The 19,278-nt window shown below is 37.8% G+C and overlaps 1 protein-coding gene across 1 annotated transcript in view; it reads left to right on the top strand.

The window, feature by feature from the left end:
* The window catches only part of NUP160 (nucleoporin 160), a 50,034-nt gene that overhangs the window by 21,172 nt on the left and 9,584 nt on the right, over positions 1-19,278 (top strand). Inside the window, exons 12-28 of the mRNA XM_036763911.1 lie at positions 851-934; positions 1,227-1,397; positions 1,600-1,699; positions 1,953-2,118; positions 2,662-2,789; positions 2,892-3,052; positions 4,097-4,230; positions 4,723-4,793; positions 4,925-5,084; positions 6,244-6,313; positions 9,569-9,667; positions 10,011-10,130; positions 15,107-15,202; positions 15,376-15,470; positions 15,547-15,643; positions 15,740-15,845; positions 17,819-17,979. Coding sequence (XP_036619806.1) covers positions 851-934; positions 1,227-1,397; positions 1,600-1,699; positions 1,953-2,118; positions 2,662-2,789; positions 2,892-3,052; positions 4,097-4,230; positions 4,723-4,793; positions 4,925-5,084; positions 6,244-6,313; positions 9,569-9,667; positions 10,011-10,130; positions 15,107-15,202; positions 15,376-15,470; positions 15,547-15,643; positions 15,740-15,845; positions 17,819-17,979 — 2,019 coding nt within the window. The remainder of the gene's footprint in view (positions 1-850; positions 935-1,226; positions 1,398-1,599; positions 1,700-1,952; positions 2,119-2,661; positions 2,790-2,891; positions 3,053-4,096; positions 4,231-4,722; positions 4,794-4,924; positions 5,085-6,243; positions 6,314-9,568; positions 9,668-10,010; positions 10,131-15,106; positions 15,203-15,375; positions 15,471-15,546; positions 15,644-15,739; positions 15,846-17,818; positions 17,980-19,278) is intronic.

The raw sequence follows: 19,278 nt of genomic DNA, 5'->3' as shown, positions 1-19,278 counted from the left end.
GTGAACTCTTTGGAGCTTGAAGTATATTTTGCTTTATCTTAAAGTTGTTGTTCGTATTTTTATTTTATCGCACTTTCTTGTCAGTTACTTAAGATAGGGACTGTTTCTTATTTACTTTTTCAACCCCTATGGCACTTAGCATTGGGCCTTCCTTGCACCTACTGGGTACCCTGTAAATATTTATTGAATGAATTAGTGTCCAATTATGCCCCATATTTCCTTTCCTCACTAATAAAAACTTCAAGATGAGGTGGTCACTTTTTCCCAAGGTTCCTGTCACTTCCGTGTCTCCAACCAGTCCTTGTTGGTCAGAATTAAGTCTAGAACAGCAGTATTCCTCGTTGCTTCCTCTACCTTCTGAGAGGTGAAATTGTCAACAAGGCAGGTCAAGAATTTTAGATGCTCTACTTTTAGCAGAATTAGATTTCCAGCAGATGTCAAGATTATTGAATTCTTACCTTATCACTGTAGCTTGCCTCTCTACCATCTTTGTAATCTGTATGAGGAAAGCATTATCCACATCCTATGTCTGGCTGGGTGTTCTGTAGTACATTACAACAGTACTGTTTCTGGCTCTGCTTTTATCCTAACATAAACGGTTTTGACACTTTAATATTCATCACTTTCTGTGTGGATACGTATAAATCAGGTGTAAACAAAACTGATTCATTTTACAAAAATGTTATTTACACAACTTTTCAGGAAGATATCTCTTGTAAAAAGCAAAGTAGACCTGTTCTCTACTACACATTTTCATGTAGTTTTATAATGCCATCTGAATTGGAATATTTTGATTAGGTTTGGAGTGTTGTGTGATATACTAAAATGTCATTTTTTAATGTTTGTTTAGATTTTCCGTCGCGGAACAGAGAGGAATTTGGATCTTTCCTGGAGTGAGCTAAAGAAAGAAGTTACTTTAGCTGTTGAAAATGAGGTGAGGTGTGAGTAGAAAAATTAAAACTTTACATGGCTTTACGTATTTTTCATCAGTATTAGTAAGAAAATAACTTTAGTTTTTTTAGTGAGAAACGTGAACTTTAAAATTAGAGATCCATAGGTAAATATATGCTTCAGTCCAGGAAAAAGTGAGACCAGTATTAAGTCATTCTTGTCTCTAGCTCCATTTGAAGTGTCTTTGTATAGAACCTCTTTTAATGAGAATTATTATTTTGGGGAAAAAGTCATGAACGGCACTAATATTTTTATTTTGTTCATTTTTCTGCCAGCTCCAGGCAAGTGTAACAGAGTACGAATTCTCACAGGAAGAGTTTCGACAGTTACAAGTTGAATTCTGGTCCAAGTTCTATGCCTGCTGTCTTCAGTACCAAGAAGCACTTTCCCGTCCTCTTGCACTGCATATGAATCCTCATGCAAATATGGTGTGCCTGTTAAAAAAAGTAAGTAAAGAAGCATGCTGAAAGACTTCTTCCTACTCTTCGTTGGACTCTTCTGAATGTTCATCTGCTACCTTGTAATTCCTCTCTAGCCACATAGTAGTCATCCGATTTTCCTGTAGAAATGCAATTCATTTGGAGTTAGAGATTATTCCCTATTTTTCTTTGAACATTTTAAAATTAACCAGAAGATTCCCATTTCCAGGGGTTCCTGTCATTTCTTGTGCCCTGTGCTCTAGTGGATCATCTCTATCTTTTGCCTGATGAGAATCTTTTGACAGAGGATGAGACCACCATTTCTGACGGTAACAGTAATTAATTGTTCCTTTTTTGAATCCCCTTCTTCAGCCTTTTAGTCACTATCCTTATTTCAGATAGATAGAAAAAACTTGCCACCATGACATTTTCTAGAAAAATCTTTGCCATCGTAGGAATTCAAGCAAAACGATTGAGTACAAGTGTTTTCAACCTTCATGCTCATGAAAATTGTCAACTCTGTTTAAAAAATACTGTCCATTAATATTCATCTCTTTAAAGTTGAGATTTTTTTTCTTGTAGATTTAGATATTGCACGTGATGTTATATGTCTTGTCAAATGCCTCCGATTGATTGGGGAATCCATTTCTCTGGAAATGTCTTTCATGATGGAAATGGCTTGCTACCACCTTCAGTCTCCTGAGAGGGCAGCAGAACAGATTCTGGAAGACTTGATCGCGAATGATGTGTAAGGGAGAACTTAGGGTAAAGTCTGCTTCATAACAGAGATTTTGTGATCTTTGGAACTAAAGTAAAATAGTAGAAATACATTTCAAATGGGTACTGTGTAAAGTGAGTCAGTGTTATTAATAAGTAGGTGATCTAATTTATGCATGGGAAAACCATCAAATGATTTTACATACATGGAAACAGACATGTGAAACATAATTCAAATGTTAGAGTCATTAATTGCAATAACATCTTAAGGATTCCTCCTCTGAACCATGAGTAAACATGTTCTCTTCTCCAGTGGTGGATCTTGCCATTTCTGAGAAGCCAAAGGAGACAATTACTTGACATATTGTGCCAGAGGGCAATTGTTAACTCTTTTTAGAGCTTTGTTAAAAGCTTTACAAGTTGTTTTTGCTTAATGACTTTGCTTTAAGTCATTAAAAAGATAGATGACTCTTAGATCTTATGGATGGCTCATCTGCCCCTTTGGATGCTTTGTTTGCAGTCCATTAGCACCTCACTGTCATCAGTCATCAGGGTTCTCTTTCTGTCCCCTCAGAGAAAATGTGATGGAGGACATCTGCAGTAAACTTCAGGAGATCAGGAATCCAGTCCATGCAATTGGACTTCTTATACGGGAAATGGACTATGAGACAGAAATCGAAATGGAAAAGGGGTTCAATCCTAGTAAGTGACACAGGAACAAGCGTCCTCCTTCAATTTTAAAAAAGTCACGTTTATCACCAATACAGCTCCGTTGTACATGCTTCTCTGTTTTCCTTGTTGCAGCTCAGCCCCTTAACATTCGAATGAACCTCGCTCAGCTTTATGGCAGTGGTACAACAGGGAATGTGGTTTGCAGAGGTGTGTGTAAAATTGCTAGTACTCGCTTCCTTATCTGCCGAGACCTGTTGATCCTGCAGCAGCTATTGATGAGGCTAGGAGATGCTGTAAGTATTGCTTTAGAAAAGTGAGGCAGGTGCCTATGACATAGTCACAAGTTGTAAGGGAAGTGTGGATGCTGTACAGATCACCCTTGGTCAGTTACATTAGGATACTGCTGGTATTTGTAGGGTAGCAAGGGAAGCTGCAGCAGATGCCTTAGGGAAGGGACCGCACAGGATGGTGTTTGCCTCTTAACTTAGACTGTCACACTAGGGAAGTGACATCTTTTGCCTCCATGTCATAAAAGAAGCCTGGACTATTAGAACTGGAGTCCCCTCAGACAGCCTCTGCAGGGGCCCTAAGAGAAAAGACCTGCCTGAACTTACACAGCTTGGAGCAGAGCCAGGATTGGGAACCAGGGCTCTTTCCACCACCCACCCTGCCACTCATCAGTGAAACCAAAATCATAATCCTTCCATTTTGCAGAAGTCTTACAAAGACCTGAAATGTCTCTAGATTTTCTGAATTCCACGTACTCTGTACCTTGTACATGAGATAGATAATTGCTACCTCAGAAGTTTCAAGCAATGCTATGATGGCAGCTAATATATGTGAATGTCTTTTTATTTTAAATATGGTGTTTAAAAAAGACTAGATAGCTACTCCAGAGAGATACTAAATTGACTCATTATCCACATTATGCAGGATGAAAATTTTAAATTCCCAAATATAGCAATAAATTGAATTTTCACCCTAACCATTAAAGCAGGCAGCAAGTTCTTAAGCGTGTAGTCTTTGACCTCTATCTTATATAAAACAACATTACATTGTCTCTTTAATCTTGCACCCAGTGCCCATCATCACGTGAAGTGGAGCAGGACTAAAATCTGTTGAGTTAATTTTCTAAGGAGTAAGAAATTGTTAATTTTAGAGGCCCTTAATAAGTGAACTCCACTTACACTTTACTTAATATCTCTTAGCTGATGGGCTTTTTGATATTCTATGAGGAAGCCGTAAGCATGTTGTTGTTCTGACATCATGGCCCCTTTTAAAAACTGTTTTCATTTTAGTTCTGAAAATTAAAGTTAATCAACATTTTCTTTCCTTAGGTGCTTTTGGGAGGGAATCAACTATTCCAGTCTCAGCAAGACCTTCTTCATCGGACAGCCCCCTTGCTGTTGTCGTATTACCTCATAAAGTGGGGAAGTCAGTGCTTGGCTTCGGAGGTTCCAGTCGATACACTGTGAGTCTTTTTTTTTTAAAGTTTGTTAGTTGGTATAGATTCTACTAGAGGATTTGTAATTATGTTTAATAACTCACAGCACTTTGAGATTTCTAAATACTTCTCATATTATTAGGACTTGATTCTAGGGCTGCAGCTTAATTTGTTTATGGTTTGTCTTCTACTTTCCTATGCTGGGGGTGTATCTATGCTTGTCCAATAATTTAGAGAGGTTATCTTGACAGTTTTGGTTTAAAAAGAAGTGCTAATCTTCTCAGCCATGCAGGGATCTAAGACAACTCCAAAAGACTCCTGATGGAAAGTGCTGTCCACACCCAGAAAAAGAGCTACAGAGTCTTAATCCAAGCAGATTATTTGCTCTCTTTCTTTTTTGTTTGCGTCTTCTTTCTCGTGGTTCCCCCCATTGGTTCTAATTCTTCTTTACAACATGACTAATGTGAAAATTAAAAATAAATAAAAAGATGTGCTAAACGAGCATTTCTACTTCTCTAGGGAGTCCAATCTACAACATTTATCTGTATTAGAGCTGACAGACTCCAACACTTTGACTTCACATAAACTTGGTAAGGACTGTTACTCTGTAGCCTTTTTACTTCACTTTCAGTACTGGCTATTTAGGCTTTAAGGTGATCTTATGTAATTGGAACAGTCATCTCCCAGCGGCTCAGGGCATCTGCAACCTTTTGTTTTTTAGTGTCCAACCCTCAGACAATTGTGGAGTTATTTTTCCAAGAAGTGGCGAGAAAACACATCCTATCTCATCTCTTCTCCCAACCAAAGGCTCCTCTTACTCAAACTGATGTGAATTGGCCTCAGCTGGTTACAACAATTACCAATTTTTTCTTACAGCTTTTGTATCCTTTTATTCTAAAACTTCTGGGAAATTTTCCTCTTCCTACTCAAGGATATTGTTTTAAAATGTAAGTTTTTAATGCTCTTATTTATATAGAGAGATGTTATTCGTGATCTGCCATTATTAGTGCATAAGACATGCACTTAGATTTTTTTCCCCCCACTGGTTCTTCCTTATTCCATTATCTGGATTCCCTTTACCACTGAGGATATATGTCTTCGAGGCATGTACATGGCATCAGGGTATAGTCAGTGACACTAGCCTAGAGCAGAGGTAAAAATACTCTACACAAATATTACATTAATAACATCGGCCTAATTCAGTCCAAAAAATGCTTATTAGGTTTATTAGGCTGTGTGCAAGGCCCCATGGGGGCCTGTACCAGGGTTAAAAATGAAATGGGCCTAGCCCTCAAGGAACTGAGTTCTCCTGGAATGAAGGTGTAACAGATGAGAAAGTACAGGGCACTTTGAGAAAAGAAGAAACACTAACAATTGGAGGGATCAGGAAAGGCTAGCTCTTGATGGCTGAGTGGAGCTGTGAGGGGATAAGGAATGATTCCCACTCGGGTGGCCAGCATGTTTCTGTGTATAGAGGGAGGGAATGTAGCACAAGTTCAGGAATAGGTCAGAGCCCATTTGACAAGTGATGGGATATAGTGTGATAAGGCTGGAAAGAAGAGTTGGGGCCAGATTGACTTGAACCGTGATTTACTCAACCAGCTGAGCCAGCATTCTTAATGTAATTATTTGATGTGATCTACTGTTATTACCTCTTATTTGTGAAGAGAACATATATCTCAGAGAGGCAGGGTGACAGTGGATAGGGCACTGGACTTGGAGTCAGGAAGATCTAGATTCAAATCCCACCAAGCTGTTTTACTCATGGCAAACCATTTATCTTTTCTGACCCTCAGTATCCTCATCTATAAAATGAGCATAGTTATTACACCTATTATGTTGTAAGGATGCAATGACAGAGAAGATGTAAAGCTTTTTTCAACCTTAAAGTGGTAAGCAATTGTTAGCTCTTCTTATCTCCTTTACTCCATTCATCTCGTTTTTTTAAAGTGGTTTTTCAAAAGCTTCCATGTCATGTCTTATTCAGTAGTGTACATCTAGTTTTTCCAATAAAGGTGAAAATCCTTAGCTAATGATTAGGTGGCCCAGCAATCCTGGATGCATCTTCCCAGAGTGTTTGATGGGAAGCTGTCAATACACACAGTTACAGGTAAGTTCTGTATTTCACATTTGTTCTTTTGAGTTAGCCAGGTCATTTTCTGAATCATATATTTAGATATAATTATCTATCTTGTCCAAAATTATATCTTATGTATCCCCTTTAGTCACACAAATAGCTCTCCATTACTTTCTTCATCAATGTATATTACAGGATTTCCGGGTGGGTGGGAGGGGAAAGGGTCAAAACTCACCCTCAAAGACAGTTCCTTTCTTTTTCTTTACAATATTATTCTCAAGAAGTTAGCCTTACCTGTCATATCTTTTACCTAATTCCTTTTATTGGTCTCTCTTCTCACATGGGAAGCACAGTCACAGTTAAAATAATATTCTAGTGTATGAATACAAACAGAATCATCATGAATCCTTAAAATCCTTTTTAAAAAACTTTTCATACAACAATGAACACCACAATTTGGGAACTTGCTGAATTTATTTGTGAGGGAAGTGTGGTTAACTTTCTTGACTCTCCCCTGACTTGTAAAAAAGTATTTGATGCCTTTTAACAGCATAATCATTTTCTAATATGTCCCATACCGTGCACCCTTCCATGTAACATAGAAGAACAGTGAAATGGAGCATCCTTGTCTGCCCGTGTATACAACGTTCTATATACATAGTCCTCACTCTCTAGAACTAGGATCAGTAATTGCATTTCATTTGAGTTCACCTGCTTTTTAGCCTTGTTTCTATTTGTGTTGTAGCAATTGTATATAGTTTTCTCCAATACTTCACTACCTGTCTCTTGATATAAGTTGTCCTGTGTTTCTCTGACTTCCTCATTTTTGTCATGTTTTAACTGAGCAGTAGTATTCCATTACATCTGTGTACAAATTTATTCAGCTATTTCCCAATTGATTGGAATTTTCCGCTTTTGGTCCAGTTCATTGCTACAGCAAAGCATATATAGGATCTTGTTTTCTGTCTTTAACCTTGGGGTATATACCCACTAGTAGGAATGCTGGCTCAAAATATACAAATAGTTGAGTGACTTTACTTGCATGATTTTGAGCTGTTTTCTCAAGCCTGTTCTCAGCTCTACCAGAAGTATGTTAATGGGCCTCTCTCAACATAGCTCCTCCAGCATGGACAATTTATATCCCTTGTTTTTGCGAATGTGATGGGGTTGAGGTAGAACCTGAGTTTTAATTTTATTTCCTTTATACAGAATTAGGAATATTTTTTTCATATGGTTATTAATTTCTTTTGAAACTTATTCATGTCCTTTAACCACTTAACTGTGTGGATTTTGACTAGCTTTTTTGAAGCAACTGGGAAATCCAAATCATAGGATCATAATTGAGTCACTAGAGATCTGAGGAAAAATACCAATGTGTGAAGAAATAGAAATGGGTGCTTGGTTTAAGTTCCATATTTTTTCCATGTCTGGGCCCAGGGTAGTAAGTTATACTAGCATACACTTAAATGATACTTGACAATTTACAAAGTATTTTCTTTACAACAACTCTATAAAATGGTTATAAATATTATCATCCCCATTTTATAGATGGCAGGGAAGGTAACAAGTATTTATTAAGCACTATGTGCCTGGCAATGTGCAAAGCGCTTTACAAATATAATCTTATTTTATCTTCACAATAATCTTGTAAGGTAGGTGCTGTTATCCCATTTTTATGGTTGAGGAAACCATGAGGAATAGAGAGGTTAAGTGATTGCCCAGGGTTATATATAGTTGAGATGTGTCAGAAGCTTTGAACTTGGGTCTTCCTAACTTCCTAACTCCAGGCCCAGCACTCTATCCACTGTATCACCAACTGCCGAGTTGAGAAACAGTCTCTCAAAAGAAGTTGTCACTTCACAAAATCAGTGTAGCCAAAATTGAAAGAAAAACAGGAAACTGGGGAGGAAAATTTATAGCAAGTTTCTCAGATAAAGGCCTTATTTCTCAAATATGTAGGGAACTAAGGCAAATTTGCAAAAATAAAAGCCAGTTAACAAATGGTCAAAGGATAAGAACAGGAAGTTTTCAGAAGAAGAAATCAAAGCTATCGATAGTCACATGAAAACATGCTCTAAATCACTACTGCTTAGAGAAATGCACATTAAAAGAACTCCAAGGAACCACCTCCCACCAATCAGATTGGCTAATATGACAGAAAAGGAAGATGACAAATGCTGGGGTGGGGGGGGGGGAGTAGAAAAAGTGGGACACTAATGCACTGTTGGTGGAGTGGTAAACCTTTCCAGAGAACAATTTGGAACTATACCCACAAAAAACCACCAAACTGTGCAGACCCTTTGACCCAGCAATAGCACTACTAGGTCTGTATCCCAAAGAGAGCAAAGAAAAGGGAAAAGGATCCATGTGTACAAAAATATTTATAACAGCTCTTTTTGTGGTGGAAAAGAACTGGAAACTGAGGGGATGCCCATCAACTGGGGATCAGATGGACAAGTTGTGGTAGATGACTGTGATGGAATACTGATGTACTATAGGAAATGACAAGCAGGATGGTTTCAGAAAAACCTGGGAGCACTTATATGAACTGATGCACAGTGAAGTGAGCAGAACCAGGAGAAAGTTGTACACAGTGACAGCAATACTGTAACAATGACCTACTGTCAAAGGTTTAGCTCTTCTGATCAAGACAATTCCAACGGACCCATGATGAAAAATGCTATCCACCTCCAGGGAGAGAACTGGTGAATTCTGAGTGCAGATTGAAGCATGCTTTTTTCACTTTCTTTCTTTTTCTCCTTTTTGGTCTGTTTTCTTTAGCAACATGGCTAATATGGAAATATATTTTGTATGACTTCACATGTGTAACTGATATCATCTAGCTTGCCTTCTCAATGGATGGGGGAGGCGCAGGAAGGAGGGAGAAAATTTGGAATTCAAAATCTTTTTAAATAGAAGTTTATAAATAAGTAAAAGTTGAACTGTTGAAAGAGGTTGTGACTTATCAATAATTAGATATGTTGTAAGCGAATGTGAGGTCAGAACTCAAACTTGTGATTTTTGATGTTAAGCCTCATATTATTTCTCGCAGTAATCACACTCATGTCATGCGTTAAGGTTATCAGTGTGCTTTTCTCAAGGCCCTGTAAGGTAGATACTGCAAGTATTATTCCTCTTTTGCAGAACAGTTTGTTGAGATGTAGTGAGATGAAGGCACTCCTCACACAAGTCTCCCGATTTTGAATTCACTTTCCATTATACCTGGCTCCCTTGGTTCTTGGTTTGCTTTTTTCCTTTTCTGTTAAGAGAATTCTTTTTGTCTTTAAGGAATACATTCGCCTGCTACAGCCTTGGTGTCAAGTGAGTGTTGGCTCCTGCCGTTTTATGATGGGCCGGTGCTACCTGGTTATGGGAGAAGGACATAAGGTAAATTTAGTCTTATTCTTTCTGCCTGATTAACTGGGGGAGGATCTGGTAACTGTAAGAAACTTTACTGTCTGCTGTAAAGAATCATTGGATTGTCCCACTGTACTTTTGAAAGTCTCTAAGACTTTTTTCTGGTCCCAGTCACTCAAGTGCCAGCTTTCATTTGCTGCAGCCTTTAGCACTCAGAATTCAAAAACCCTCATTTTGTTGTTGTGAGGATCAAATGAGATGATATTTGTAAAGCCTTTGCATAGTGCCTGGCACATAACAGATACTTAATTAATGCTAGTTCCCTTCCTCTTGCCCTCCTTGTAATGCAGATAACATTCCTTTATTTCCTTAGGCTCTGGAATGTTTTTGCCAAGCTGCATCTGAAGTGGGCAGAGAAGAATTCTTAGATCGATTGATCCGCACAGAGGACGGGGAGATCGTTTCTACTCCCCGACTACAGTATTATGATAAGGTATAAATCTTATAAAATGTCATCCTTTCAGATTCCTGGTACATGTATAATTGCATTGCTGTGTCTTGGGAAAGTAGGAGGAGTGCTGTGTAAATGTAAATGTTGTTACATTGTTATTCGCTAAACCAAAGTGAAAAGAAGAATGAATTGCCAAGGGAAAATGCAGGTGTTAGAAAGTTAGTTCTTGAGTTGTTAAAGGCTCAGTGACATTCCCAAAGCAATTTCACTATTTCCCAATAGGTAGGTAGATACAAATTGAAAGTAACTGTGGAGAAAAAGCTCACACCACTCAATACTCCATCCTAAGCATATATTAGCAAGCCCCAGAGTTTCATTTTGTTTCCTCAGTGGCAGAGATGAGTAGCACCAAAAGAAACCAAACTTACTTTTTTATCATAAATTGAAATTCAGTGCAAAATTATTCAGCTGCTAATAAATTCAAAAATCTTACAACTGCTGAATTGATATAAAACACGTTGGTATCCAGCATAAATCATCCATCAACTTCATCTGTGCATCCTTAACAATCTGTAAAATTATTTTTATGAACTTGGATGAAAATGGAAAGACTAGGCTAAGGTATTAGGATAAGAGCAACTAAAACTGCCAGCCTCCTTACAGACCAAACTCTACCCAGAAACCAACAGCAAAGAGAACTGCCCCAGCAAAGAAAGGTAAAAAACATATGAAACACAAGCAAACCAAAGATGCCAACACAATGAAAAGGTATAAACTCTAAAAGCAGCTTGGATCCTAGGGAGACAGGAGAAAGGAAGCAGCAGAAGTTCTGAGAGGTGCCCTCTGCCAGGTGGCACAGCCAAAGAAGTGAAGCAAAAACTTGCAATTCCAAAAAAATCAAAATATTAAGCAAGAAAACTTGAAGAAAGCAAAAATGACACAAGCTAAAAAAAGACCCCACTTAGCCACCAAATTCATATATAGCTTACTTTGTCGTTAAAGTTTTCTTAAAGTGGATTTATGTCCCAAGGAATGCTACATTTATTTTTTTTTTAAAAAAGAAATTAAAATGTATTTTATTAAGTATTTTCCCGACATGTAAAAAAGATTTTTAACTTGCATTTTTTAAAATTTTGAATTCCAAATTTTCTCCCTCCTTCCTGCGCCTCCCCCATCCATTGAGAAGGCAAGCTAGATGATATCAGTTACACATGTGAAGTCATACAAAATATATTTCCATATTAGCCATGTTGCTAAAGAAAACAGACCAAAAAGGAGAAAAAGAAAGAAAGTGAAAAAAGCATGCTTCAATCTGCACTCAGAATTCATCAGTTCTCTCCCTGGAGGTGGATAGCATTTTTCATCATGGGTCCGTTGGAATTGTCTTGATCAGAAGAGCTAAACCTTTGACAGTAGGTCATTGTTACAGTATTGCTGTCACTGTGTACAACTTTCTCCTGGTTCTGCTCACTTCACTGTGCATCAGTTCATATAAGTGCTCCCAGGTTTTTCTGAAACCATCCTGCTTGTCATTTCCTATAGTACATCAGTATTCCATCACAGTCATCTACCACAACTTGTCCATCTGATCCCCAGTTGATGGGCATCCCCTCAGTTTCCAGTTCTTTTCCACCACAAAAAGAGCTGTTATAAATATTTTTGTACACATGGATCCTTTTCCCTTTTCTTTGCTCTCTTTGGGATACAGACCTAGTAGTGCTATTGCTGGGTCAAAGGGTCTGCACAGTTTGGTGGTTTTTTGTGGGTATAGTTCCATATTGTTCTCTGGAAAGGTTCACAACCCCACCAACAGTGCATTAGTGTCCCAATTTTTCTACTTCCCCCCCAGCATTTGTCATCTTCCTTTTCTGTCATGTTAGCCAATCTGATTGGTGGGAGATGGTTCCTTGGAGTTGTTTTCATGTGACTATCGATAGCTTTGATTTCTTCTTCTGAAAACTTCCTGTTCTTATCCTTTGACCATTTGTTAACTAAGGAATGGCTTTTATTTTTGTAAATTTGCCTTAGTTCCCTATATATTTGAGAAATAAGGCTTTTATCTGAGAAACTACCTGTTCTTATCCTTTGGCCACTTACTGACTGGTGAATGGATTTTATTTTCATAAATTTGCCTCAGTTCCTTATATATTTGAGCTACATTTACTTCTAAGCTGGATATGAGTTAAATAGATTGTCCCGTCTGTTGGAAAAGACATAAGTCCAGTGCAATACACACTGACATCCCAGAGAACTTAGACAAATAAAAAAATCTAGAAGCCAAATATGAAGAAACCATGAAGACAGATTGCTCAGAATTGGGAAAAAGAACCAGCAAAATGCAAGGAAAAACTCAAGTGTCAATGTGCATAGGCAATATCATAATTAAATACAACATTACAAGAATAAGGAAAAAAATATATGTTACCAAAAGTCCTTAAATCACTTAATGAGAAAGGATACCTTGGATCCCAGTGGAATGTTCAAGAAGGTCCAGGAAGGATCACAGAATTGAAATTCACTATGTCCAGAATCATGAAGTGTGGAGCAGTCTGCAAAACTCAGCGTATTCTATCAAGGCTGGAGACGTGTGTTTGAGAAAGAAAATAGACCTAGAGCCCCGTCCTCTTAAATCTTCAGACAACCCCAGATGAGGCTCTTGGCTGACAAGGTAAGTGTTTAAAACCATCTAAAACAGATGCTAACAAATGGATTTCATTATTGGCTAAATCACTAAAGGTTTCAAAAAAGTAGCTTGGAGTAACAGGAAAGAGGAAGAAGAACACTCAAGAGGATGAATGAGAGTTTGGAGAGAGATCCCAAAGTGAAATCTCTCTCTTTGAGAAAAGGAGGTCTGAGTTAAAGTGAGCTAAAACCCAAGACAGAGGCCCTTTTGTTCAGTGTGGTTCTCTTCAATTTGACTAATAAGGGAAGTTGTGCAAAAATCAAAAAGCTTCCTCTGGCCCTGGAATAGGAGGACCTAAGGTTGAGTCTGGCTTTAGACACTTGACACCTATTAGCTGTGGGACCTTGGGCAAGTCACTTAACCCTCGTTGCCTTGAAGAAAAAAAAACAAAGAATCCAAAACCTTGTATTCCTTTTCCATAGACTAAAAAAACCAGACAAATGTCACAATTATAACACTAAATACAAATGGACTGAGCCGCTTCATAAAGTGAAAAGGAGCCCCAGATTGAATTAAAAGGCAGACAGTAACAATATGATTCTTAGAGGAAGCACTTTTGCCAAAGAAATATGTGAATAGATTGAAAAATGAAAGGGTGATCTAATATTTGTTGTACAAGGCATTAATGATATCATACAAAATTGAATTCTCACTAGAAAGTATATTAAGAGATAGAAAAAGATAACATGATGCTAAAAGGTTCTATTCAAAATGAATGTAGTAGCCTTAAATATATATATATTTACCTAATCTGTGGCAAATATCAAAACTTAGTCTTGCAATAAGAAATAATTGTCCTTTCACAATCATTATGGAAGGTTTAAACCTGTCAGTATCGGTATGTAATAAATCCAGCCAAAAGATAAGTAAGAGAAAACTTACAGCACTAACCAGAGAATTAAGTCTGATTACTGTAAGGAGATAATTTGGTGAGAAAAAGGAAAAATGCTGATTTTTCCCAGAGCTCACAGAACTTGGAGAAAAGTTGACATGTGTTGGCCCACAAAGGCAAATACAGAGAAGAGATGCCATGCCCTAACTGCTCTTCAAACAAACCATAACCAGGTTGTAGTGTTGTTACTACTTCTGCTGCTTCTCCTCCCCTTAAGGGCTCAAGGACTCTTCCAGAAGCTAAAAAATTACTTACTAAATAATGACATCAAAGACAAATAATACCATTGCATAATGTAATCTATAGGGTATTAGCTGGAGGCACGTTTGCAACATTAAATATATCAACAAGGGAAAAAGTTAGTTGAAGCAGTAGCTTTAAAAAACAGGAAAAAAGCAATAAACCAAGATGAAAGCAGAGAAAAATACAAATGAAAATAAAACTGAAATGACTTTTTTTAAAGACAACAAAATTGTGAATCATTACTAAATTAATTGACTTTGAACAGTTAAATCTAAGGGAAAAAAGCCCAGACTAAAAACAGGCAAATCAGAAGAAAGCAGAGCTTGTAAAGGCAAAAGAGATAAGAAAATTATGGAGGATACACAGTCCTATGCTTGTAAATTTGTGGATCCAAAGCAAATGGATGATTACCTACAGAAGTTTAAGATATTCTCAAAGTAAATAACCCAAAATAATCAGTCTCAGAAAGAAAAATCCGACTGCCCCTAAAGAACCACTCCAGAGTAATACAACACACCTCTCCAGATTCGCAGGCTAATTACTAAACCTTTAAAGAGCAGTAACTTTTAGACTATAGTAACTGCTTCAGAACAGAAGAGGAAAAATAGTTCCCCAACTCCCCCTTCCACAATGCACATACAGTATTAATCTGAAAACTGGGACAACAACCCTAATAAGTGTTACTGCAAAAATTCTAAATGAAATACCAAGAAACGTGAAAGGCTGATCTAATCTGCTGTTGTTCTAAGAGGACTTTGAAGTTACACCATTTTTGTCCAGACCCCAAGCTTCTCAAATTTCCATTTGCTTTCTGTCCTTTGGCAGTTTCGTTGTTCTTTAATTCATCCATCAAAGGAATGAAGAAGACTGAGCTCAAAATCAATTGATTCTTTCCATTTTTTTTAACCAATACTATGCCTGTTTCAAACTGTCACAGATGATCAGAGTTTAGCAGCATTTAGATAACATTTTTATAATCTGTGAGAAGAAGAATGGAAGGAGTCTAAAACTCAACATTATGTGGTAACTGTAGAAGGAAGATGCACAAGCCACAGAGCTAAGCCAGTGGTCAGCCTTGCAGCGTCTCGTAGCTTGAATTTTTTTCAGATGTCTCTTTCATTTTTCTAACAGATTTTAGAACCAAGGGCCTAATTCTATTTCAGTTTTATTATTCAGCAAAAATTCCTCCTATTGCCTTAGGTTTTGCGATTATTGGATGTGGTTGGTTTGCCTGAACTAGTGATTCAATTGGCTACGTTAGCAATAACTGAAGCAGGTGATGACTGGAAAAGCCAGGTAAGAAGAGAAATTTTTTTGTCTGTCTTAATAATTTTTATTACTCTTTTTTTCACATCACCACAGTTTGCTCAGAATTTTTTGTTTGTTTGTTTGTTTGTTTTTTTGCCTAAAACTTTGTACCATAACTGAGGTCTTTATACCCTTCTCCTTTTCCTTTATTTCATTTCTAGGCTACTTTGAGGACATGCATTTTCAAACATCACTTGGATTTAGGACACAATAATGAAGCCTATGAGGCCTTAACTCAGAATCCAGACCCCAGCAGGTAGATAGTGAGCCATTCAACATTGCTTCTTGGCCCACAAAAGGAAGTTTGCCTGATATCCCCCTTTTTGTTCTAGGCAGCTAGATTGCTTGCGACAGTTGGTGGTAGTCCTCTGTGAACGTTCCCAGCTCCAGGATCTGGTGGAGTTTCCATATGTGAACCTGCATAATGAGGTAATTGAACCTACCTGAGAGCGCATGGGAAGAACTTTGGTGGCTTTGTCAGCCACTGCAAACTTACTCACCTAGCCTTTTGTTTCTCTCCCTTAGGTTGTGGGGATAATTGAATCACGTGCCCGAGCAGTAGATCTGATGACTCATAATTACTATGAGCTCCTGTATGCCTTCCACATCTATCGGCACAACTACCGAAAGGGTGAGGCCTTAGGGCAAACTAATTTTCATGGGACTTCAGACCTGGGAGAGGCCGTCTAGTCTAACTTTTTTGGTTTAATGGAAGTAAACTCACCCAAAGTGATGTTGCTGGGGAGAGGAAATACTAGGATTAGGCTTTGGATAGAAGAGTCTATCAGCTCAAGGGATGTAGGGTCACAGAACAGGAAGGGAGCCCAGAAGTCATCTCATCCAGTACGCCCTCATTTTATAGCAGAGGAAATGGTGACTTTGCTTAATGATGTGATCAAGGCCCATAATGGGCAGAGCTTGGGCTGCTCTGTGACTGCAGTTACAAAAGTATTGTATAACATTCCACTTGTCTTTTGCTCTCATTTTACTACTAGGAGTATTATCATTTTGCTTGGGAAAATTGTGGTTCAAACTTTGCATCCTTTATCTCTTGGCCATGCGCATACTATAGGAATAGGGTTTAGAGCTGGAAAATTTAGTCCAGGTGCCTCATTTTGCTTAGCTGCAGATTGAGACCCAGACATACTTAAAGTTAGCCTAAGTCACATAGGTAGTAAGTATTAGAGCTGAGAGTTGAACCCAGGTCCTATGACTTCAGATCTGGCGCTTTTTGCACTTTTCCCTTTGCTCGTTAGATGGTGCGAACCAGTTAGAACGTACTCCTGAGAAGTGACCATGGTTTCTTACATGTATACTGTGCTCAGTATTATATGCTTTACTTAGGGCAAACTGAGGTTAATTCAGATTGTATGAAGATTAAGGTTATTTTGGATTGTTCATGAATTCCTGTTTCAGCACCATAACGTCATCCTTCCTGTTTCTCTTGTTCTGAGCAAATATTTTGGGTTCCAGTTTCATCAGATGTTGAGTCATCCAAGCCTTTTAAAATTCCTACAAGGAATACTTTCTCATTCAAATGACATGATGGACTTTTCATCTCCCCTCAGTTACATGCCAGATTTTTAATATGAAGTCAGTTTCAGGTTTAGTACTTGCCAAAAAAAAAGATCCTCTTTGTGGCTTACTGAGTTCTTTAAAATTTCAAAATCATTCCAAGGAAAAAAGAAGTGAATACGTCTATTTTCAGATCATTTTTGACAAACTATAGTTATGCTTCTTCCTTGGGAGCAATTTTATTCTACCTCTACTTGAAGAATTCTTTTTGTCTGGGAAGAAATGGAAACATCTTTGGATAAGTCTTCAGTTTTATTGGGGAAAAGGGCTGGCTAGAATTCTTTTTTTTTTTCCTAGTCAAATAGATTTGTTTCAACATAAAAGATACTTACCAAATAAGATCATAAATGCGTTTATAAAGAGCATTCTGAATAGTTATGTTTGAAAAACATCTTTGTTGTCCTTAAATGATGGAACATTTTACACTTATTATGAGTATTTAGGCAGCCAGACCTTAGAGTCCAAGTGATCTCAGTTCAAGTCCACCTCTGACAAAAACTAGCTGTCACTTTGGCCGTGGCATGTAACCTCTTAGTGCCTCAGGCACTAATGTCCCCCTGAAAAAAGGAATTGTTCTTCTTGATTGAAAATCAAACTATTTTTATGAAGGATTGAAATTAAATAATTATTAAATGCTTCTTAACTTAAAAATTCCATATTGTCAGTCTGGGAACAGTACTTCTCTGGCATCTATTAAACTCAAATGATATATTTCCTTTAAAAAAAAAAGTTTTTAATAAGAATTTTTCAGTTGTCTCTTTCAGTATAACCAAAATCTCTATAGTAAGGTTGAATCCTTTCCATTCAGACATTTCTTCCTCAGACCACACTATTTTCCATACTGGGTTTCAGGGATCTCTCTAAGGAGGGGGAGCTGACTGGTGCCTGAAAAGTTAGAAAGCATAGATTCCATTGATTGTAAATTACCCCGAGCTTGCTTCTTGGTTTTGGCCCCTGGATGGTAGCAGTGAAGCACAGGAGGGAAGTACTGGTTGTCATTGTGAAGTCTCATCCATCTTTGTTCAACAGCTGGCACGGTGATGTTTGAGTATGGCATGCGTCTTGGCAGAGAAGTTCGCACTCTCCGGGGACTTGAGAAACAAGGCAACTGTTACCTGGCAGCCATCAACTGCCTGAGGCTGATTCGTCCAGAATACGCGTGGATTGTGCAGCCAGCATCTGGGGCAGTGGTACAGAAGTGTTCTTTTTTTGAATTTTTGTTTTACTAACAGCAACAGCAGTAATATCCTTTTGTGTATAACACAGCCACATCTATTATCCTATTTTATTTTATCTACTTTTTCCGTCTTTGGACTTTTTCTTATTTAATGGCATTGCAATAGTTATTAACATATTGTTATCCTATTAATTCACCTTTTCGTGATAGTTTTAACTATCCTACTGTCATTGAGCAGCCACTTTTCCTGATACAACGTTATCAAGAAGGTGAAAAACTTTTCTTGATACTATGTTCTGCCTCTATTACGTATGTTCATAAGTGCATAGTAAATGCACTTAAAGTTTTCCTTTCATGGTGATGAATTTGCTTAGATCCATCCATATTCTTTACTCAGTTCCTACTATGGCCAAAGGTATGGATACCCCACTCCTAATCCTTGCCACCTGCCTTGCAAATGCAGTGGAGTACATAGCCTTAGAACTAAGTAAAGCTAACTACTATGCGGGGATGAGATCCAAGACCAAGACTCCTGAACGTAACGTTCTAACCAACCACATGAGAAAACGAAAGCCACCTTTATTTGGCCCTCATTATTAGACTCTCCGTGCAAGCAAATAATGCCCGTTGTACCAGAGAGTGTATGCTAACAGTTCTAAGGCACAAAGCAGCAGGGGAAAAGTGATTTTTTTCTTTTCAGAAGTAGATTTTTATTGTTACTTTTTGTTCTAACACTGCCTAGATTTCACACTGTATCACCCCTAGCCATCCTTTAGAAGAAATAATATTTAAAAGGAAGAAGAGAAAATAATTCCACAAAGAGATGAATATAATGACAAATATGGCATATGTAATGTTCCATATCTGTGACCTCCCACCTCTGCAAGGTTGAGGTGGGGTGGGGTGGCCTGGGGGACAGGGCGTTAGGGCAGTTATCTTCTATCTCTTCGCTGGGGCCAAACTTACTCCTCCTAATTTCACAGCATTCATTTTCTTTTTATAATTTTTTTGGCCATCTTTTGTTTTTACATTGACTAAATTTCCCCATATCCTTCCATTTCCCCTTTTCAAAGAGCCATTTCATAAAACACAGAATATTTTTTTTAAAGAAAAGAATGTAGAAGAGAAAAAAAGTCAATAAAATTGATTAATTCATAGGAAAAAAATATCTTAAACTATATACAGTCTACCATTACCCCACCATCTCTGCAAGTGAATGGGACGTGGTGTCTTCTCACGTCCCTCCTTTGTGCCTATTTGTTCTTTGTAATTTTCCAACCTACACATCTGATTGTTTGATAGTGATGTTCTT

The sequence above is a fragment of the Trichosurus vulpecula genome, chromosome 6 (genome assembly GCF_011100635.1).
Source record: "Trichosurus vulpecula isolate mTriVul1 chromosome 6, mTriVul1.pri, whole genome shotgun sequence".
NCBI lineage: Eukaryota > Metazoa > Chordata > Mammalia > Diprotodontia > Phalangeridae > Trichosurus > Trichosurus vulpecula.
Note: the sequence above shows the minus strand (reverse complement) of the source record. Positions and strands in the feature narration are given on the sequence as shown.